Source organism: Papaver somniferum, chromosome 4, assembly GCF_003573695.1.
Source record: "Papaver somniferum cultivar HN1 chromosome 4, ASM357369v1, whole genome shotgun sequence".
Taxonomy (NCBI): Eukaryota; Viridiplantae; Streptophyta; class Magnoliopsida; order Ranunculales; family Papaveraceae; genus Papaver; species Papaver somniferum.
This window is the reverse complement of record NC_039361.1, coordinates 7,097,642-7,119,719: the sequence shown is the minus strand read 5'-3', so window position 1 is coordinate 7,119,719 and position 22,078 is coordinate 7,097,642. Positions and strand designations below refer to the sequence as shown.

At 36.7% G+C, this 22,078-nt stretch overlaps 5 protein-coding genes across 6 annotated transcripts; 2 read left to right on the top strand and 3 right to left on the bottom strand.

Annotated features, from left to right (window-relative positions):
* Positions 1 to 3,527: 3,527 nt before the first annotated feature.
* On the top strand, positions 3,528 to 4,127 carry LOC113271907. Its single transcript, XM_026521831.1, has one exon. It carries the CDS (start codon positions 3,528 to 3,530, stop codon positions 4,125 to 4,127), a length of 600 nt encoding a protein of 199 aa, XP_026377616.1.
* A 4,503-nt stretch (positions 4,128 to 8,630) lies between these two features.
* Positions 8,631 to 13,843, top strand: LOC113274676 (dnaJ protein ERDJ2-like). Its single transcript, XM_026524070.1, has 11 exons — positions 8,631 to 8,743; positions 10,081 to 10,308; positions 10,422 to 10,517; positions 10,647 to 10,767; positions 10,881 to 10,987; positions 11,126 to 11,343; positions 11,665 to 11,842; positions 11,944 to 12,063; positions 12,196 to 12,282; positions 12,570 to 12,677; positions 12,785 to 13,843. The coding sequence occupies exons 2-11, from the start codon at positions 10,123 to 10,125 to the stop codon at positions 13,622 to 13,624; spliced, it is 2,061 nt and encodes a 686-aa protein (XP_026379855.1). The 5' UTR covers positions 8,631 to 8,743; positions 10,081 to 10,122; the 3' UTR covers positions 13,625 to 13,843.
* A 264-nt stretch (positions 13,844 to 14,107) lies between these two features.
* LOC113271906 (wall-associated receptor kinase 5-like) lies at positions 14,108 to 14,919 on the bottom strand. Its single transcript, XM_026521830.1, has 2 exons — positions 14,915 to 14,919; positions 14,108 to 14,783 (listed from the first exon to the last, which is right to left on the bottom strand). Exons 1-2 carry the CDS (start codon positions 14,917 to 14,919, stop codon positions 14,108 to 14,110), a joined length of 681 nt encoding a protein of 226 aa, XP_026377615.1.
* A 36-nt stretch (positions 14,920 to 14,955) lies between these two features.
* Positions 14,956 to 16,479, bottom strand: LOC113274678 (putative wall-associated receptor kinase-like 13). 2 transcript variants are annotated; one of them, XM_026524073.1, is made up of 4 exons: positions 15,814 to 16,479; positions 15,580 to 15,654; positions 15,233 to 15,310; positions 14,956 to 15,107 (listed from the first exon to the last, which is right to left on the bottom strand). In XM_026524073.1, exons 1-4 carry the CDS (start codon positions 16,130 to 16,132, stop codon positions 15,049 to 15,051), a joined length of 531 nt encoding a protein of 176 aa, XP_026379858.1. In that variant the 5' UTR covers positions 16,133 to 16,479; the 3' UTR covers positions 14,956 to 15,048. The 2 variants fall into 2 exon arrangements, with proteins under 2 accessions (XP_026379858.1, XP_026379857.1); XM_026524072.1 differs by having other exon boundaries at positions 14,956 to 15,310.
* Positions 16,480 to 16,626: 147 nt separating this feature from the next.
* LOC113274677 (pentatricopeptide repeat-containing protein At4g21190-like) lies at positions 16,627 to 19,034 on the bottom strand. Its single transcript, XM_026524071.1, has 5 exons — positions 18,943 to 19,034; positions 18,670 to 18,856; positions 18,403 to 18,546; positions 18,027 to 18,239; positions 16,627 to 17,464 (listed from the first exon to the last, which is right to left on the bottom strand). Exons 2-5 carry the CDS (start codon positions 18,853 to 18,855, stop codon positions 17,021 to 17,023), a joined length of 987 nt encoding a protein of 328 aa, XP_026379856.1. The 5' UTR covers position 18,856; positions 18,943 to 19,034; the 3' UTR covers positions 16,627 to 17,020.
* Positions 19,035 to 22,078: the final 3,044 nt, after the last annotated feature.

The following is a 22,078-nucleotide window of genomic DNA, read 5'->3' as shown; positions in this document are numbered from 1 at the left end:
TGTCATGTACATGTGGTTAATGATATTCAATTTGGTTACGATAAAATATCCTTTTTAAGTCCAAATGTTTTTGGAGAAGTTTTCTAATCGATATGCTGTGAGGGATTGTGATTAGATTTTGTCTTAAGAAATAATGATACTGTAATGTTTGATCTTAGAAGAATGTTATTGTAATATATTTCAAGCACGTCTTCACCATCTTTTTACATAATTGCCAAGCAATCGTATGTGAGAAAAAATTGGGAATGAAAAGGGTGTGTTGGTGTCCAAATAAGATTAGTTAGAATAATAAGATACAATGAAAAGTTAGTTTTTTTTTTAATGTGGCTAACCGACTTCGCATCAGAGATAATGTTTTGAAAGAGGTACAAACGCGTTATTGTATTTTGTTTGTACTAAAAATAACTTTTAGCACAAACCACAATTGATTTAATATGCTGATGTGAAATAAGGAAAGAATACAAATCAAAGATAAATAAAAGAAACAAGAATTTGACACGTGGTTCTACGAGTTATGCCTGCATCCACGGATGAATCCATGTATGCAGATATATTTTGATACAATAGTTTTTCTTCCAGTTAGAAAGCATATAAATAATATTCTTTTAGGGTGTAGACCAATGCATTTAAATAGTATATGTTAGACCTTAAATCTTAGATAAATTTTATATCGAAGTAACTCAGCCAGCAAGACACGTGGAAACTTCTGGAACCTTCTTCTAGGTTAGCGGAAATGAAAACGAACTAGGCGGGGTTGACTAGCAGGCTATTCTCAAAGAAGGGTACAAATAGTTTTATCAAGCTACACTCCTCACACAAAAACCGTACCGATTGAAACGCAAGATTTATTTCGGGAGGAAAATGACATAGTTCAACACTAAAGGACCACAACCAATAAGTTGGGAAAAGGATTTATCCTAAATTAATCAAGGGTGTTTGGGTACCAAAAGTAAAAGTACTTCTGCTACAGAATTCAATTCCAAAAGTCAAAAAAATAAATATTTTATTTCACAACAAACTATTACAAACCAACTTTAATGAAGTCCTAAAATTAACATCTCAAAACTTAAATTTTCCGAACACTCTCATGGCGTGTTTGGATGGTGGAAAGTAAATCTCGTTTTCGGAAATCCTATTCTCTTAAGAAAAGGAGTCCTAACCTATTATCCACGTGGGTTTGGAGTTTTCTTTTTTTACCTTTTGGGAATCAAAAAAATCTATTCCTATTCCCCCTTATTTTTGGGAATCGAAAATCGTATTCATATTCTCCCTTATTCTTGTTTATGAAACATGGGAACAAAATTGTATTCTTAAGAAACTGATTCCAGTCTAACACGCGATAATAACGAACACAATGGACAATTTGAACATGATATTTTTTCACGAGAACTGATTCAACATTTCAAATCTATATTTCAAGGAGAATCTTCTCCAGATCCTCCGCAACTCAATATTCAAGGCCAGGCAGTATCTAATTTGGATAATGATGAATTGAGTAGAATTCCGACTATGGAGGAAATATGGGCTGTTGTTTTAAAAATGGGATATTTCACATCTCCTGGTGCAGATGGATAGTCACCTGTATTCTATAAAAAGTGTTGGCGTACAATATATAATGATGTTTTCAAGTTGATTAAAGAAATATTTGAATATGCTGTTTTTCCAGAGTTATTGAATCACATTAACATTACTCTGATCCCTAAGATTAAAAATCCTGCAACTCCATCATATTATCGTCCTACACCCCTTTGCAATGTTTTATACAAGATGGTAGCAAAAATTCTTTCGAATAGACTGAAGCCATATGTGGAAGAATTTATTTCTTGGTCACAGAGTGCATTTGTACCTGGTCGTCAGATATTAGATAATATTGCGATTGCAACAGAATTACTTCATTTTATGAACAATTCAAGGGATGTTAATGGGCATTTCACACTTAAAGTGGATATGATAAAGGCTTATGATCGTGTAAACTGGAGATTTCTTGGTGATATATTACATGTTATGGGAGTTTATGGTAAAGCTCATTCCATAATCATGGCCTGTGTGACTACAACTTCATTTTCGATCAATCTGAATGGCTCTCCTCAAGGATTTTTTAAAAGTGAAAGGGGCATACATCAGGGGTGCCCTTTATCTCCTACTCTATTCATTATCTGCTCTCAGGGTCTCTCCATTCTGATGAATCAATATGAAACTCAAGGATTATATCGGGGTTACAAAATCAACAAATGGGCACCTACAGTTACCCATTTAATATTTGGTGATGATTTGTTGTTTCTTGGGGAACATTCCAGAATTAATGTGCTTAATCTAAAGAAGTTGTTACATCAATATGCTTCTATGTCAGGGCAATTTACAAACTACAACAAATCTGCAATTTACTTCAACAAAGGAATCACTGATATTAATTAGAAGACAATCTACCATTCAAGATTTGGGGGGTTAGAGAAATGGTGTCTGAAGATAAGTATCTCGGAATTTTCCCCCTGAAATCAGATTATAGGATATCAAGCTTTGATTATATGGTGGAGAAATTCAACTCAAGGTTACCTGGATGGAGATTCCATTTTACAAATATGGCAGGTAGAACTGTTTTGTTAGAAACCTGTCTCTCCTCTCTTCCTATATACTGCATAGGAATCTGTCTTCTCCCCAAAGGTGTTACAAAAGAGATTGATAAGATAATGAGGCGTTTCTGGTGGGGGCATAGTGCTGATGAAAGGAAGTTACATTTCTTTAACTGGTCCAAGGTTTTCTTAAGCAAAGAAGAAGGAGGTTTGGGAATACGAAATATGGATCTCATGAATATAACACTGGTTTGTAAGTTGGCCTGGAGATTTCTCGAAAATGAGGATGCTATGTGGGTGAAGCTCTTGAAAGCAAAGTATATTCATGATGACTCCTTTTGGACAACTTCTGAGCCAAATATTTGTTCTGCAATTTGGAGTAGTTTATTGGAAGTAAGGCAGTATTTAATGAACAATGTTACTTGGCTGATTTCCAATGGGATGTATATTAATATTTGGGATAACCATTGGGTTCCTCAAATAATGGATCATATGGTTTCAAAACCGGAAAATCTACAGATTCATGTTACTAAGGTTTATGAGTTAATTCTCCCTAATTCAAGAGAATGGAATTTGGAGTTATTATAGAATATATTCTCTACTGAAGAAGTCATGAATATTACTTCGATTTATCTCAGTCAGGATGACAACTCTAAGGATTCTTTGGTTTGGAAATGTACTCCATCGGGTAAGTTCTCTACACAATCTTGTTATAAATAACTTACTCGTAATCAACCAACTTCTTCTGAATTTAGTTCCTTTTCATGGAGGAAGCTGTGGTCATTTGCTTTCATATTGCCAAAAATCCTGATATTCATTTGGAAGATCTTAAACAATAGTTTAGATGTTAATACAAATATTGCTAGATTTGTGCCTCATATTAATACAACTTGCACGCTATGTGGTCAAGAGGAAGAATCACTGTATCATTTAATCTTCCACTGTATAAGAACACATATGGCTTTTGATGTTGCTGGTTTACATTCTGAGCTGTTGTTTCAAGATATTAATGTTATGGAAATTTTAAGAATATGGATTGAATACAATACAACTCATGAAGTTGCTAGAAGAATGTGTGTTCTGTGGAATATCTGGAAAACCAGGAATGATATTGTTTTCTCTCAGGGAAGTTTTTGTATCAATGTTATTTTGAAGAATATTCTTCATGATGTTGAGTTGTGTATGGAAAACTATGGAAAGAATGATGCAGTTAATGTCAGTACAGTGCAGGAATGGTCTCCTCCTGTTCATCCTTTTGTTAAAATCAACGTAGATGTTGCGTTTATTCCTAATAATGGTGTGGCAGGCGTTGTGGCTCAAAATAGCAATGGTAGATTTCTTGGTTGTGCTTCCAGTACCTTTGTTTGCATTTCATCTCTTCTGGAAGAAACGATTGCTTGCAGGTTGGGTTTGGAACTGGGTTTAAGACATAACTTTTCGCATGTCATCATCCAAGGAGATGCAACTAATGTGACTGCTGCTATTCTGGGTGATTCAAGAGATTTTCCTTGGTCAATCACGTATTATGAAGATCAAAGATGCAGCGGTGCGATTTAATGTTATCAAATTTCAGGATGTTAGGAGGAATGCAAACAATCTGGCACACGATTTATGCCAATATGCTTTTCATGTTAATGTAAATAGTTGGTGGAATGCCAATTATCCACCCTTTGTATTTCTGCAAACCTCAACTTATGAGGTAGTTTAATAAAGTTTGGGCTCTTTTTGAGCCCTTTTCCCCTTCAAAAAAAATAATAAATCCTATATCCTATTCCTATATCCCTTACTTTTATTTACCGAACAAGGGAATGGAACTTGAAAAAGTGGGGGTCTAACAACACCATCCAATATTTCAATTAAAGTTTGAGATCAATCAACAACCAGAGATCGGATTTCCAATTGATGATCACAATCACAACCTGTATTATTTAAATTATATAACAAATATAATGCGGAAATAGAAATAACACATACACCAGAATTTTGTTAACGAGGAAACCGCAAACCCCGGGACCTAGTCCAGATTGAATACACACTGTATTAAGCCGCTACTGACACTAGCCTACTACAAGCTAACTTCAGACTGGACTATAGTTGAACCCCAATCAGTCTCCCACTGATCCAAGGTACAGTTGTACTCCCTACGCCTCTGATCCCAGCAGGACACTGCGCATTTGATTCCCTTAGCTGATCTCACCCACAACTAAGAGTTGCTGCAACCCAAAATCGCAGACTTGATAATAAACAAATCTGTCTCACACAGAAAAGTCTATCAAAGGATAAATCTGTTTCCCACAGAAGATTCCTAGGTTTTGGTTCCGTCTTATGATATGAAATCAAGGTGAAAAGGAACCAATTGATAATCCGGTCTTATATTCCCGAAGAACATCCTAGATTAATCAATCACATCACAACAGTCTTACTTGTATAAACAAGAGGACGTCGAGGAATCACAAACAGTAAGAAGAAGATGGTTGTGACTTTTTTATCTTGCCTATCGGAGAACTCTCACGATCTCAAGCCAATCAATAAGATTGTACTCGTACGATAGAAGATGCAAGATCAGATTACACAACTACGATAAAAGTAGTATCGGTCTGGCTTCAGAATCCCAATGAAGTCTTTAAGTCGTTAACCTGGTTTTAGAGAAGAAAACCAAAGGTTAAAGGAGAATCGTCTCTAGCGAGCGCACTAGTATCACATAGACGTGTGGGGATTAGTTTTTCCTAATGCTAGATGTCTCCTTTATATAGTCTTCAAATCAGGGTTTTGCCTTAGGTACAAAGCAATCAATATTCACCGTTAGATGAAAACCTGGTTTAGATTCAAGCTAATATTTCTCAGCCGTTAGATCGAAAACTTAGCTTGTCACACACACTTGAGATATAAGTTTACCGGGTTTGTGAAAACCGTGCCCAAACGTGTACGTGTATGTTGGTTCAACATAGTAACCCAAAAGGTTAACCATATGAGAATTTCATATTAATATTGTTCTTCTTCACCATAGCTAGTTCAATGGACTCAAATGAACTAGTTAGAGAGTTGTTCAATTGCTATGAGATCTTATGTAACTACACAAGACACAATTGAAACAAAGATGATTCGATTCGATTGAACCGGCTCATGAACTTTATAGCCACAATTTGCATACTGCATTCCTTAGTAATTTAAGTTTCATGTTCAGAGCACATCTTTAGACCATAAGGCAACCGACAGAGTTTTCCAAACTCAGCATAAAATCTCGGCAAAGAGACTTCCGCCAGTTCGCGGACTAGGTTCGCCGACTGAGTTCGCGAACTAAACACGCAAACGAGTTTTTGGAAATCCCAACAGAAATTCTCGGTAAGAGAACTTCCGTCAGTTCGCGGACTTGGCAAAGCCAATTCCTCCGGTTTCTCTCAATCAACAAAGTTCGCAAGCTTCAGATTAATGAATAAGACTTATGCACATATGTGTTACCACACAATGCTTATATCCATCATTAGTTATATTGACCTAAACTCTCATTCCAACCATTGAAACATTCTTAGAGGACGTTATATAGTTGTTACACTATTTCTCGTCAAAGCGATTTTCAAAGTGATTGAAACATTATGACTTTCGTCATTAGGTGAAGATAAACCTGATCAAAGCGAAACGCTTTACCAACACATGATTTCGAGATATAGATAAGTAGAGTATACTCAGCTCGAAATATCAAATGTGTATGATCCAGTCTATATAACATACAACTTTTGTCTCATAAGAAGTAGGAGATAGAATAGATAGACTTTTGAGTGATATATAAGTTCAAGTCTCCACATACCTTTTTGTTGATGAAGTTCCACGGTTCCTTGAGTAGATTTTCTTCGTTGTATGATGAATCGCCATGAAGTCCTTGAGCTCAACTACACTTTTCTATCCTACTCCGAGACTTAGCTATGTAGACTAGAAATCAAGACTCATAGTTTTGATCACTAACATTGACAAACATGCTTGATATAGCAACGCATGCGAGGTCGACCGAGCTATGCTCTAACAAAACTGTATTCCTAAGAAATTGATTCCACTTCAACACGAGATACTATAAAAACAGATATACATATAATATAGGTTTCTGGTACGAAAGTTGCCGGAGATAATCGCCGTCGATTATACACAACTACCTATCTTTCTTTATGATAAGAGACCCCAAAATCGACAAATGTCTCCACCACAATCGCTCTTGATTGTAGTAAAGCCACATCAACAACACGTTCCAAGTCATCACAAATCTATTTGGCACCTCCAATGGTCATGAATCTCTTTCGCACAACTTTCTATCTTTGAAACGACACCTAAAAAGATTTGAAACGACAGCATGCAGCCCCAAGCGTTTTTAAAGTTTTGGGTTTTACCAAATCCCATCTTCTGGGAACAATATGAAAGTGCAAACACTAACATCACAACTGCACACCGCCTTGCAACTGTTCAAAGAATTGAGTGTGGAATTGCAATTCCACCAAGGGTAAAATAAGCGATTCATGGGTTGCTGTAAAAAAGGCTCAAATAAATCTCCTATTCAAATATATATATACGAACAAAAGATCGTGCAATATTTGAAGAAAGATGATGTGGGCAATCAAAGGAAACATAAGTAAGATGAAGTGAAAACTTGCAACAAAAGTCATTACAACGATCCAAAAGCAGAGAGGGTTAGTTTTCGTTTACCATATAACTGACTTTGCAATGTTTTTCAGCTCTGATAATACAAATGCTATTCAATAGATGGATGTAAATTAAGACTTAACTTATGTAAAATTTTGAGCGAACGTTGGCAGCCTTCATTAACAGTACAAGACCTACATTGTTTGGGATGCAGGTACGTATAAAGGATAAATTAATTATCATTCTTCCATCAAAAGGAAACCTACCGCAAATGTGTTGAAAACAAAGATATGTATTATGGGAAGACGAGAGAATGGGAAGAGAAGACACATTAATGTAACACAAGTGAAGTGCGAAATCCAGATTTCGGCGAAAAGGTTGAACAAATGAATAAAAAACTTCTTCTACTCAATTTCCATGTTATTAGACCCGTCTTTTTGCGTAAAACTTGCATGAAAGGCAACTAATAGTCTAATACAAAAGAGACCGAAAATGTTATTTCCATGTCATAACAGACCCTTCCAATAATTATGTATATAGTTTGCTAAAATGGGTGGTAGCTAATTTGTTGAAAAGGACGAAAAGACATGAAGTACTAAGAAGAGAAGTTAGAGACCTATATACATCACGCAAATATAAAAAAGAGAGTTCCTGATCTACCGTTGAAGCAAACTTAATTTATGAAGGCTGAAGCAACTCCCACTTTAAGGTGACGAATGATGACATGCATCATATCCTATCACACCGTCCCCAAATAATCGTGTAAGTTCATTCTATTACAACATTTGAACTTTATGACCTTATGAGATGACGCATCAGGCATATACATCTATGTATGTACGTGGTGTAGTGTATATAAGTTGATATGCAAGACAATTTGGTATGATTGTATTAGAATGCCGAGACAACGACGATTACAATTGGGATGCAGTCTTCAATTAGCTGCGGTGCACAGGTGATGGATTGTAATTCTTATTCTTCTTAATACATTAACATATTCTTCAACAATAAATAAAAATAAACAACAATTGCTGGGAGGATTAGAGTCTACTTTTAGTCGCTCCTATGCCCAATGCTCTTTGCCTGTTCCAGACCAAACTTAGTCAATTCACAAATATAAAGAGACATCTTATGTATCCAATCGCTAGATGAATATATCAAAACTGAAACTTTCCAATTTAGTGGGATGATAAAACGTTTGGATGATTTCAAAATATACGAGTTGCTTTTGACAGTGTATGCCATAAAGTTGAGCTAAATTGTACAACAAGATTAGGATATGCCGTATGCACCCGGTCAGGAGCTTCTCCCTGAGAATATCGCTGTTACCACACACAATAAAAAGTAAAAATATCATTAAGGGCCAGGACAGGGGTAAAATAGGAAAAATAAAAATAAAAAAATCTTTTCTTTATTACGTATTTCAAGACTCGATCTCAATAGAGTTGTTAACTCTCTCTCTTTCTTTCTTTCTTCTTCTCATCATCGTTCGTCATATGTTTGGCGTGTCAATTTGGAGAAGAATTTCAGATCTTAAAATCTCAAAAGTAAGTTCCAATTCGATTCCCATGTAATTTCGATTCAGATTTTAGGAGGATTTAATGGGTTTAATTTGATTTGTTATGGGGTTTAATGGATCTGTATATCTCTAATTACATATTATTGAATTTCGTCAATTTTGTCTAGGGTTTCGATTATGTAGAGGATGTAATTAGCTTCTAAGCTTTTATATATGTAGTGTGCTGCTAATTAGTTCAGATTCGTTTTTTTTTTCTTTTGAGAATTGGGGTTTTGACTTTTTGTTACTTGGTTTCAATGAGATGCAGCTGGAATTTGGGGTTTTTTGGGGTTTTGTGATCTTATGGATTTGAGGACTTCGTGTTAGTGTGTGATTGTGTGGTGCTGTTTGAGTTATGGAGTTCAGGATTATATTAGGGTTGTATAATTGGATTAATGATGAATTTAATGCGAATTTTCTGAAAATTTTAGTGTAAGGCTATGAACTGGTAACAACTGGTGTGGTAAGTCGAGACGACATCAGCTCTATGGTCAAGTCTTGACTGGTTTTGAAGCTATTATGTACCCATGCTAGTTGACTCTTTAAAGAATTTAATGCGTATTTGCTTATTCATGAGTATGAAATTGTAAGTTTAAGCAGTTTTAAATGAAAAATTGAACCTAAAAAATATGAATTGGTTGTACATTAATGTTGCTTGCCTGTGAACTCATGCTAATTGACATTTTGACGTTCCTGAGGATTATGTTTTTTAGTGAAATAAATGACCAACCTTGACATATGAATCGGTTACAACTGATGTGGTCTCGTTGGAGTAATACAGCTCTGATAAGTCTGATTGTATATGATCAAGTCTTGACTGGTTTCGTTCGAGTAAAACAGCTCTGATGTATATGATAAAGTCTTGACTGGTTTCGTTCGAGTAAAACAGCTCTGATGTATATGATAAAGTCTTGTCTGGTTTGGTAACTATTATGAACGCATGCTAGTTGACTCTTTAAAGAATTTAATGCGTATTTTCTTATTCACGAGTATGAAATATTAAGTGTAAGCAGTTTTAAGTGAAAAAAGTGAACGTTAACACTGAGTTGGTTACAATAATATAGCACTGTTGTGAACTCATGCTAGTTGGTTACAAAAGGAATTGGTTCATCGTCCAAGAATTACTTCTTAAATAATGAATGTTCTCCACAGTCAGTAATTTAGATATATGGGAATCATTGGTTTGTTGGTTCTGGTCACCTTCTAGTTAGAACTTGAAGGGGCTTTTCCTGAGAACCCTAGATGAATTTTGTCATGAGAGCACCACTAGATAATTTTTTTAATAATTTCACATCCCCTGTTTCTTAACTAGATTCTTATCTGCAGGTATAATAATTAACCACTAGTTCTCTTAGACAGAGGGCAACCATGGCTGCATCAGAAGAGACCAGCTCGTTGTTCCCGATCTTCATTTTGACTATAATGGCACTGCCTTTAGTGCCTTACACTATAGTCAAGTTATGTCGTTTTGCCTCCAAGAAGGCAAAAAGCATACACTGTCAGTGCGCTGTGTGTGCACGCTCCGGGAAATATCGGAAGTCGATATTCAAAAAGGTAAACCTTTTTCTTTCCATTTTATTTCTAATTTAAATTGGGAAGCTGTGTTGTTGTGTTACTGCATACTGAATGATACCTTACTCATACAATATCCTAATGTTCTTTTGCAGATCTCTAATTTTTCAACATGGAGCAACATGACAGTTGTGTTGCTTTGGGTCATTATGGGCTTCTTGGTTTATTACATTCAACAAATAAGCCGTGAGGTATTATGTAATTCTGGGCCTTCCCAATTTCTTTGCTGCTATCGAGTATAGTTGTAGCTTATAACATACTGTTTCATGATTTGATTTGTTATAGCAACTGCTCACTAACTCATAAATCTAACCTCACAGAGCCAACCATTTGACCCATTCAGTATTCTTGGGTTAGAATCTGGAGCGTCGGAGTCAGATATAAAGAAGGCATACAGAAAGCTTTCCATTCAATATCATCCTGATAAAAACCCAGATCCAGGTGAGAAATGTTCAGTTTTTCTGTTATAGTTGTTTATGACCTTGGATTCGGCATTAAACATGGTGCTTTGTGGAAACATCTTTGTTTACTAACAACTGCTTTTTGAATTTCAGAGGCCAACTTATATTTCGTGGAGTTCATATCAAAGGCTTATCAGGCCTTGACAGATCCAGTATCCCGTGAGAACTATGAAAAGTATGGTCATCCAGATGGGAGACAGGTAGATATTCTTCTCATTAAATAATTCATTTCAAACAAATAGTTGCCCTTCATGTTCTTCACAAGTGGAAAAGCCATTAAATAATTCATTTCAAACAAATAGTTCAGAAATTATTAATTACATTCTACTTGTTAACAGGGAATGCAAATGGGAATTGCTCTTCCTTCATTTTTACTAAATATTGACGGAGCATCTGGTGGAATACTGTTACTTGGGATTGTCGGAGTCTGTATTCTTTTGCCACTGGTGATGGCTGTTATATATCTCTCAAGGTCATCGAAGTATACTGGGAACTATGTCATGCATCAAACATTGTCTAGTTATTATTACTTCATGAAACCTTCCTTGGCTCCAAGGTAAGATTATTTATGTCTTCATGGTTATGATCATTCAAATTGCTTTTATCGTAATTTATAAACCCAAAACTCCATCTGTTGACAATAGACAGTCAGATTTTGATTTAGTTGTACTGAGCCATTATGGCATTTGTATTTCTGTTTCTGTCTAGTTAAGCATATCTTTCATTTTCTTGATCATTAAGAGAGAAACAGTTGTCGAGTATTATTGTACACTAATTAGTATTACTAGTATTTATTAGTTAGAAACTTATAATCAAGCAGGAAGCCTTTCATTTTAGATACTGTTTCGTCTGTTCTGATGTTGCCTTCATTACACAGCAAAGTTATGGATGTCTTCATAAAAGCTGCTGAGTACATGGAAATTCCAGTTCGTCGGAGTGACGCAGAACCTCTTCAGAAATTGTTCATGTTGGTTAGGAGTGAGTTAAACTTAGACCTTAAGAATATTCGACAAGAACAGGCAAAGTTTTGGAAGCAGCACCCTGCTCTTGTTAAGGTATTGTTCTGTATAATCACTTGTTTATGCTCATCTTATTAAGGTTCTGTAACTAATTTAAGTGGTACTCATTCTAACCCTCATGACTTTTTCCTGTTCAGACAGAATTGTTGATTCAGGCTCAGCTTACTCGTGAATCAGCAGAATTACCATCTACTCTTCAAGCTGATTTTAGAAAAGTGCTTGAAATCGCACCTAGCCTCCTTGAAGAACTGATGAAAGTGAGTGTCGTCAAGCTTTCCACCCCCTTTCTCTGTCTCTCACATAGAAAAAAGTTACAGATCTCGTTTTAAGCGATTCCTAGACGTGTGAATTAGAATTTTGATGCATTAATTTGTTTTCTGTCAACACAGATGGCGGTGATTCCACGCAATCAGCAGGGACATGGCTGGTTGAGGCCTGCAATTGGTGTTGTTGAGCTTTCTCAGAGTATCATTCAGGTGCAGTTCACTAAAGTGCTTCAATGTAGCTCTCCTCGTACGATATTTGATGTGTTTTCATGTAGTTCTTGACTGATCCTTAATCAGTCAGTATCAGGATCACCTGTCTAGGTTATCCAAAAAACTCCTGATTCACTAAAGTGCCTTTAACATAGTTGGTTATCTCACTGCAGTTTTCGTGAAATTAAACATAATTCAGGAAAACAAAAGTTGAATTTGTTTTAATTTTGTATTTGGTGGATACAAAGCTGACAAATGCTGAATGTTTTCAATGTACCACGATGCAGGCTGTTCCTCTTAGTGCCAGAAAAGCAACAGGATCTGGGGATGGCAATGCACCCTTCTTGCAGTTGCCACATTTTAGCGAGGCTGTTATTAAGAAAATCGCTCGCAAGGTAAAATTGTAATTTTAGGGTCTATCATCCTTTTGTCTTTTCTTCTTTTATTTTTAAGTTTTCTTCTTTTCTTTTTAAGAGTGCCTTACATTTTCAAAATTCCGCAGAAGGTGCGCTCGTTCCAAGAACTACAGGACATGACCGAGATGGAACGTGCGGAGCTATTGACACAAATTGCTGGATTCACGCCTGCGGAAGTACAAGACGTTGAAATAGTCCTTGAAATGATGCCTTCGATAACAATTGAGATCATTTGTGAAACCGAAGGTGAAGAGGGTATACAAGAAGGTGATATCGTCACAATGCAAGCGTGGGTCACACTCAAGCGCAGGAATGGCCTAGTTGGTGCTCTACCCCATGCTCCCTACTTTCCATTTCACAAGGAAGAGAACTTCTGGTTGCTTCTCGCTGACGCTGTCTCTAATGAGGTTTGGATGTCCCAAAAGGTCAGTTTCTTGGATGAAGCAGCAGCCATTGCAGCTGCCTCAAAAGCGATTCAAGAGACAAAGGAGGGTTCAGGAGCAACCGTAAAGGAGATAAGCTCTGCGGTTAGAGAAGCTGTGGCGAAAGTGAAAAGTGGGTCGAGGTTGGTTATGGGGAAATTTCAGGCCCCTGCAGAAGGAAACTATAATCTTACGTCATTTTGCTTGTGCGATACTTGGATTGGATGTGACAAGAAAACCAATCTGAAGTTAAAGGTATTAAAACGAAGCCGAGCTGGATCTAGAGGAGGCGCAGTTGCAGAAGAAGGACCAGCTGTAGAGGATGGTATTGAGGAAGAAGAAGATGAGGAAGAAGAGGAATACGATGATTACGAAAGCGAGTACAGTGATGACTCTGAAAATGAACAGGATACAAAGAAAAAGGGAGTGGTGACCAATGGTACTGCTCATGAAAAAGGAAGTGGGTCAAGTTCTGAAGAAGGTTCAGGCTCTGACGAAGAGTAAAACACACTTTAATCTCTATTTCATAGACAAAATTTAGGTATTTGCCTTTCGCGGCATCCCCCATTTAGTTTTGGGTGGATGAACTTGGCTTCCAACACAGCAAAATAGCTTTATGAATTTAATGTACTGTTGTTTCTCTTTTTTTGTCCTTACAAGAATAATATGGGATATCATTGGATGGGGAAAGTAATTTTTGAGACAGTTTTTCTTTCTTTTCCATGTTTCCTTCTGCGCTTCATGAGCTTGTAATTTTGGAGACGGAACACTTAATTCCTTAAAACCACAATAAACTGATAATTCAGAGGCCAAAATCGAACTACAATCATGTGTTACATACATATAGACAAAGGCAGGAGAGGTCTCACTACTGAGATAGCTCTGTAAAGCAAAAACAACTGAATGGAGCTTTCTCTCTAATTCTACATTTTATCCTACTTCAACAAAAGGATGAAGAAAACGCATCCCACCACATTGCAAAGTTTTTTAGACAATCAACATTGGATGTTCATCATCTGAATTGCAACCACTTGGCTCTGACAGTAATTCCTCAACAGTTTCATGGTTTGGTTGAAGATCCCACCTTGCTCCTGTCTCTAACCTTCTCAAACTTTCAAGCTCCATGGTCACTTGTTTCATAGTAGGCCTTTTTTCACTCATAAAGTTAAGGCATCTCTTTGCAAGCTCAGCAACCGCAATGACTTGTTTTGGGTGTCCACCATTTAAAACTTGAGCCTCAAGAAGTTGAAAGGGATAGCCTTCTTCCATCAACGAAATGAAATACATAGCAAGATTTCTTATCTCTCCAGACGTCTCCGAATAAATGGGCAGTCTAGCCGTCAAGAGTTCCAGAAGAACTACTCCAAAGCTGTAAACATCACTCTTCTCTGTTAGCTGGTTTGCAGTGCAGTATTCTGGATCCAAATATCCTATGGTTCCCTGAACAAGTGTGTATAATGCTGTCTGGTCTAAAGGAATCAACCTTGATGCTCCAAAGTCTGCAACTTTAGCAGTATAAGTTTCGTCCAGAAGTATGTTAGCAGCCTTGACATCTCTATGGACAATGGGTATATAAGCTGCCGAGTGCAAATAGGCAAGTGCATTTGAAGTTTCGGTCGCAATCCTTAAACGACTCTCCCAGGAAATGGAAGGCACTCCGTTGCTGGAATGAATATGCTTGGAGAGGGTGCCATTAGAAACGTATTCATAAACAAGCAAAGGAACTTCGGTTTCTAAACAACAACCCAAGAGCTTCACAACATTTCGATGGTTAATCTGAGTTAGAATAACAACCTCATTTATAAATTGCTCAATCTGACTCTCATCAACTATTTTGGACTTCAGTCAAGGTTCCTTTTTAAACTGTCCCAAAACCTCCCTGTCCGAGAATCAGGCTCTCGTCATAGTTGTTTGTTGCTAATTTCAGCTCATTCGCCGTAAAGATGTTTGACATCTCCACACTCCCATAAGTCGACAATAGCTTTTGCTGTAATAACAAACCAGCATTCTGCTTAAAGAATTTTTCTTTTAGTATGACTAAGTTTCTCTTCTTTGCGATCAAGTATATCCAAGAACATACAGCAATGATAAACAAGAGAGCTAAACCAATACCAAGAGTTACCCTTAGCATCGGAAAGTGTTCATTATTGCTACATGGGTTGTTGTTTATATCCTCACACTCATTTACATCTGTTGAATCACACACACAATCATAGACAACACGACATCGGTTAGTTGTTTTTAAAATTGCAAATCGTAGTAGAAAACAGTTTTTATTGCTTAAATTGTGTGAGGCGCTAGGCAAGGCGCTAAGCTCTTTGCCTCGCCTAGGGCCTAGGCGCCCAGAAAAAATGGCTCACATTTTTGCGCCTTGGGTGTTTTATTAGCTAGTCGACCCTGCACAACTCGTGCGCCTAGCTCACCTTTCACAACAGTATAGTAGGGACAGACAGACATACCTTGGCATCCAGGACTGAGATAAGGTTTCCCCTTGTAACCTTTAGAGCAAGAGCAGCCATACCCAGGGATGTAATCTATATTCATACACAAACTGTTGTCTTGTCATGCAAAAGTGATAGGATGTTTTTGTGCTTCTTCACAAGTTTTATTCCGAATAGCCCAATCAAGAACTACAGTGACATATTATATTTCGAGAAGATGGGATGCATTGAATGTGAACTGATCATACTCACCTACGAACGCATAAGTGCAGGGACTGAAAGATAAGAAGGTGGTGCCATCAGTTTGATCCACTTCTGTCCAAAACATTTTTGTCCCCTTGAGGACGGTCCTGTTGCAGCACCCGTGCCCATTGCAACCCCCTTCTTGCACTTTTTCCTTACTGTCGCATGATGTTTTACACTCGTTGTAGTATTCATTTTCCTTAAGCAGGTGGTGTCCAGTGTTATACCCTTCCGAGTCACAGCCGACCACAAAAAACCTGTTCTTTGTAGAGTACGCGAATGGAGTTACTAGACATCCATATTCGATGCTTGATTTATTCAGCACCATATCGCCAGACACATCGTAACATAGTTTTGCTATCGTTAATTCTATATGCGAATTTCGGTTTCTGATATACTTAAAACTTCAAAGTGATCTGTACCAATAAAGGGCTTGGGAGGATCATAGGAAGTATCACAGTTAATATGATAGCTATGATTCCCATACCCTCCTTGAATGCAACACCCTCTTGCTCTACCTCCAGTAGTTATACCAAATGGGTAAGGGATGCTAATATTACCGCATTTAGCCTGGCAACCTGGCTTTGCCTCGCCGAACGCAGATACAGATGATGCTGCTAAAATTAACCAACAACTAATGATTTTTGTATCTTGCTTCAGAAAGCTGTGCAGGAAGAGATGGATTATTCCGGTGTTTGCAATTATACATTCAATTCTGACAATTGAGTGTAGAGTTGATAATCTGTTTCAGGTATCTTTTTTCAACATCAATTCTGACAGTTCATCACCAAATGGATTTTTAAAAAGAAAGTCATCACCAACTTCTGGTAAAAAAATGGATAAACAAAAGTACCAGTTGATATCACACTGAATGGCTGTCAAATTTGACTTTTTAGAAAGGGATCGGGTATCCTATGAAAAATCTATGCATCAAATGTGACCCAAAATCTGCCACCTGACCAGAGTTTACCCGAAGACCCCGAATCTAACCTCCTTTTACCAAATCCTGTTGCTGCTCGACTTGAAATTCACTATGAGACAGATGATTAAGATTAAAAGTGAATTCCATATCCATGATAATGTTCAACATGTAGTCTGTGACACCAATTCTGCATTTCTATTTACGTATACAACATATGGGTCTGCAGTTCCATGTAAGAGAAAAGGAGGTTCATGTCAGCTGTAACTAGACAGACTCATAATGTCTCAGAACTTGTCAAGAAGGGCTGATTCCACGTCCATTATCGATGTTACCCGAATCCGAGTCAATTTCATCCAAATACTGGTCAGCTTCATCAGATTTATTCAGGATTTCATTAGGTTCCTCGTCCGCTTCATCCAACTGCCCATCATTCTTCGCACTCGATTCTTCACTCAAAAGCTCTGTAGCTTCCACAACAGATCCTTCACCTAGAAGCTTGTTGCCTCGCACATGAGGTTCCCTTGAACGCCTCTGATCCTCATCAAATTGCTTTAGATTCTTTGCTCGGATCTTGACACGCTTCCCTTTGAAGTATCGATATTCCCATGTTGGTGGTGGATATTTCTTACTTAACTTTTCATATTTGTCTAGCATTCCTAACTTCTGAAATACATCTCCTACCATAGATACAATAGCGACATTTGGTTTAACACCAAGCTCTTCCATATCTGCAAATATCTGAACAATCTCAAGATAGTAAATTTGCTGGTATCAGAAGAATCTAACAACCAAATAATATTACTCATATGAGCCCCTAATGTCTCCTTTGCACTGGAATTATGGATATACAACACCAAATAAAGTTGGATAAATCTTTTGTGCACGGCTAAAGATAACGAGAAGGGCATCTCATGGTGTCAGTCCTTACAAGGTTCGAAACTTCTTGGGTGTTGGTTCACATACATCAGAAATTCACAATGATGTTATGCTTTCCGATGTTATTTGTCTGCTCGAATCAGCAATACTACTGACATTCACAATCTAGAAAAGCTAAGTTACTCAATTTTCCTGGATACAACATCAATAATTTAAGGCTCAAATGTGAGAAGTTGCTTCTACAGGTTTCCGGTGGTCAGTGGTTTCAGAAATCCTGCCACACTAGTTAGTTGATGAAGGATGGGCAATCACTTGGACTCATAGTAACGCGAGTTCTCTGTTTCTTAAATTGCAATGTAAACGCAGAGATGAAAGTAATACCAAACTTCAGAAAATTAGCAGCGCATTGATAAGTGTAAAATACCTCGAACATCTTGTCATGCATGTCCCTGCTATAGTAAATTGAAATCATTTTATTGAAGAAAATCCGAGGTAACGCTTCTAAGTTCTCTGAAAATACTTTTGCCCAAAGTTCCTCAGCTTCTTCAATTCTATCATCATGAGCCAGAGCATTCAATAATGTAAAGTAGCTCCCCATCGTTCTTCCTTGACCTTTGCTCAGCATCCATTTTGTCACCTACAAACCAAAATCGAGTCCACAAATTAGATTATAAACTCATTTACAGGGGAAAACGTAGTCTAAATCAGTGACTTCATCCCAGCACTCTCATTTTACTGCACAAAATATTAGCCTTAGAATGAAAGAACAATTACAGAGGAAAAATAAGCTTATGGGGCACCTGAATTATCCTCTTCCACTCCCTTTCCTCTTCAAGTGTTTTCAAAGCTTTTTTAACTGTAATCAAAGGGAACTCCAACTCCCAAGCTATAAACGAATCAAGAGCACCATAAACTTCCTCTTTAACATTTGACAACTCTTTTATCTACACATAAACAACATACCCAAATTCACAAAATCTATTTTCAGTCGAGCAATTTATCAAACAGTACCCATGCACTATTCAATCATCATACTCAAATTAACCAAAATCACAAAAACAACTTACACAATCAACAAACTTTTTGGATTTTGATATAGTCCCAATCTTCTTGTTAGCTTTCCATACTCGTGGGTACCTCGGCCGAGGCCCTTTTGCTGCACATACTATAACACTCTTTGGTGTCCTTGAAGTTTTAATGGTTTCCAACCTTTTAGTGAGAAGAATAGCTGGAGAATATCTCAAACTTAGCATTCTAGTAAGAAGAAAAAATGAAAAAAATTAGTGGGGTTTCCGTATAAGCACAGTAAATTGATGTCTGTGAGAAAATAATGAGCTTACCGGGAATTTTGATGACCGGAATGGAGATTTGAAGTCTTGTCAGTGAGAAAGAAATATCTCTTATCCTCTACACGCGAGAGAGTTAAAGCAAAAATTTGGTACTTACAAAAGTTTAAAAAAAATGATGTTAAGAGGAGAAATGGTTTGTCTATGGGGGAGCTACCATTTAAGATTGGAATTATGCTAGGCTAATATATCATCTCCCAAAAACTATTTTGGTCGTGCACTCTTCTAACAGTATCATAATTAACCATTGAAAAATGAGAATATGATCTAATCAATTCTTTTAATTTTGACAACTTTCTTACTTGTCAAGTGTTTTAGTAAGTATCCAGGTCTAATGATTGGTTGTGAATCATTAGATGAAAAATGATAGAACAATGTGTGAACAAATATTTTCTTTTTATTTTCATAAATATGTGATTAGAATAATATTGAAAAATTTTAATGTCGTGTTAATCATGTGCTAAGAATTTAATAGAAAAGAAATCAAAGAAGAAAAGCTTTTTTATTTTCATAAATGTGTGATTAGAATAATATTGAAAAGAATTTAATGTTATGTTAATCATGTGCTAAGAATTTAATAGAAAAGAAAACAAAGAAGAAAAACTTTGAATTTCCTTATATTGGATATCAAGTTGTTGTCACTTAGTTGGTCCGTTAATGTTGATTCACTTAAGAACATCAAGCTTGATTGGGCGAGTGTGTTTAGGGAGTAGTTCGTTGTGAATTCACTATTCGCCTTTCTTTGTGCATCTTTGGAGGGTGCTATCTTGGCTCTTTTTCTTATTTATTCTTAATCTTATCTTTTTCAATTTAAAGAAATTGCTTTGTTTTATTATTGTTCTTTAACTAGTAAATTATCATGGATTGTGTAGTATCGTTAATGATTATTTAAAAGTTAGATATGTTTTCACTTGACATCTTATGAGATGATATGCTCGTCTTTCGGTACCATATAACACATGAGATAGTGAACATAAATGATTTAGATGTAATTAAAACTGCAAACTTATAATAGAAAACCGCTTATAAGTATAGGTTAGTATATGTTATTTTTGTTTAACAACATTTTGTCAAGCGCTAGGCAAGGCAACACGTGGCGTTAATCGCTTCGCCTTGCTCTCCTAGGCGTTTAGAAAAAAAAGTTGCTCACATTTTTGCGTATCGGCCGTTCTCTTAGGCGCTCCTTGCACGACTCGTGCTCATAAGGGCACCTAGTTCGCCTTTCACAACATAACATCACTATATATAAAAGGAGATGCACAAAACCTTGGTATCCATGACTGAGATAAGGGTTCAATTTGTAACCTTCGGAGCAAGTGCAGCGATACCCAGGAATGTGATCTAAATTTATACACAAACTGTTCCCTGACATGCAAAAGTGGTCGGATATTTTTGTGCTTCTTCACATGTTTTATTCCATATAGCCCAATGAAGAACTATAGGGATAAATTTAGGTACTTTAAGAACATTCGTTGCATTGAACGTGAACTGCTCATGCTCACCTACGAACGCATAAGTATGTTAAGTTGTCGATGTTTCAGGAAGGTTCTAGAATTTTCTAGAATCATCTAAGTGTTTCCTTATTTTGGTATAGCTAGAGGTTTCCTGACTTAGTTAAATTCAAGGTTTCGTTTCTTAGATATGTTTAGGTTCCTAATATAACTCATATACTTGGAAGACAAGTTTGTAACCTATATAAATAGGTATACAAGTCTTAGGGAAATACACACACCACAATCTAGAGAAGAGTTCTCATAACTAGAGAATTTTAGGGTTTAGGACGTCCTGTTCATAGAGAATTGTTAGGGGTTGGTGAACAACATCCTGCTGGTCATAGTTGTAGTTTACTCTCTGTAATTTGTTCTATAATAAGAAGTGATCATAGCTGTTTGTGGACGTAGGCACATTGCCGAACCACGTTAAATCTTGTTTCTTTCTTGTTTCGTTTAGTGCATCTTATTTTATGTTTTCTTTAGTTCTACGTGATCCAAAGAAATAGTGTCTTGTGAAGAGATTAATTCTAAGGTCTTAATCCTAACAAGTGGTGAGGTGAACATGGAGAGGATCATAGTTAGAAGTGAAGATGTTTGTTTCTACGTCAAGTGTATTTTCGAAGGTGCATGGATTTGATATTATCAAATTCAATGGGAAGAATAATTTCACATCATGGCAAACTGATGTAAAAGATATTCTTTTTAGTATGAAACAAATCAAAGATATCAAGGACAAACCAGCACCGTTACCAAAGGATTAGAGCGATGAGAAGTGGGATGACCTTGTTTTGGAGGCATGTTAAACTATTCTTTTATGTTTGTCATGGGAGATCACTCATAACCTTTCGAGTGAAACCTCTGCAAATGAGTTATGGGATAAGTTAGAGAAGATTTACTTGCAAAAGCATTTGACTTCAGAACTTTACATGAAGCGCAGACTTCATGCCTTTCGGATGTCTTCGGGTAAGTCTATGGTTGATCATATTAATGAGTTTAATAAGATCTGTTCTGATTTATCTAATATCATTGTTACTATCTCTTATACGGATAAATCCATGATATTATTATGTTCTTTTCCTCAATCGTATGATGCTTTCGTTGATTATTTGTCGAGTGCGAAAACCGAAGGAGACAATAAGTTAGTTTTCGATGATGTGGTCTCTACTTTACAAGCTAAGGCTTTAAGGAAACAAGAATTCAATGATGAAGCACAATTCGAGGGCCTGTTTGTTGATAAAGGAAATAATGGTAATAAGAAGTCTAAGTCGAAGAACCGTTCCAAAAAGAGAGATACTGAGTTTTATTATTGTCGAAAAACTGGTCATATTAGGGTTGATTGTCTAAAGCTTAAAGCAAGAGATGAGAAATGTGAGAAATCAGATTCGAAGAATGTTTTTGCTTCAATTACTGAAGTCAGTGAAGTTTTAGAAGTCCCAATGTGTGGTTTTGATGAGGAAGTGTTAACCGTTACATCAAAGAGTTATCTCAATGATGGTTGGATGCTTGATTCCGGTGCTTCGTATCATATGTGTCCTTCAAAGGATTATTTCACTACTTACAGAGAGGTGAATGGTGGTACTGTGATGATGGGAAATTCTAATGCAAAACATTTGGTTGGTATGGTACAGGTTCGTTCC

Bases quoted from the DNA above. Each gene is read 5' to 3' on its own strand.
- LOC113271907 (XM_026521831.1), top strand. From the start codon at position 3,528: ATGGCTTTTGATGTTGCTGGTTTACATTCTGAGCTGTTGTTTCAAGAT.
- LOC113274676 (XM_026524070.1), top strand. From the start codon at position 10,123: ATGGCTGCATCAGAAGAGACCAGCTCGTTGTTCCCGATCTTCATTTTG. The intron at 10,768-10,880 runs GTGAGAAATGTT...TTTGAATTTCAG, and splicing joins TGATAAAAACCCAGATCCAG to AGGCCAACTTATATTTCGTG. The intron at 12,064-12,195 runs GTGAGTGTCGTC...CTGTCAACACAG, and splicing joins TCCTTGAAGAACTGATGAAA to ATGGCGGTGATTCCACGCAA.
- LOC113274678 (XM_026524072.1), bottom strand. From the start codon at position 16,132: ATGGTGCTGAATAAATCAAGCATCGAATATGGATGTCTAGTAACTCCA. The intron at 15,655-15,813 runs GTGAGTATGATC...GTATGAATATAG, and splicing joins CTGCACTTATGCGTTCGTAG to ATTACATCCCTGGGTATGGC. The intron at 15,311-15,579 runs GTATGTCTGTCT...GTGATTCAACAG, and splicing joins TCTCAGTCCTGGATGCCAAG to ATGTAAATGAGTGTGAGGAT.
- LOC113274677 (XM_026524071.1), bottom strand. From the start codon at position 18,855: ATGCTAAGTTTGAGATATTCTCCAGCTATTCTTCTCACTAAAAGGTTG. The intron at 18,547-18,669 runs GTAAGTTGTTTT...GTTTATGTGTAG, and splicing joins CCAAAAAGTTTGTTGATTGT to ATAAAAGAGTTGTCAAATGT. The intron at 17,465-18,026 runs GTATTTTACACT...GAGATTGTTCAG, and splicing joins TGCATGACAAGATGTTCGAG to ATATTTGCAGATATGGAAGA.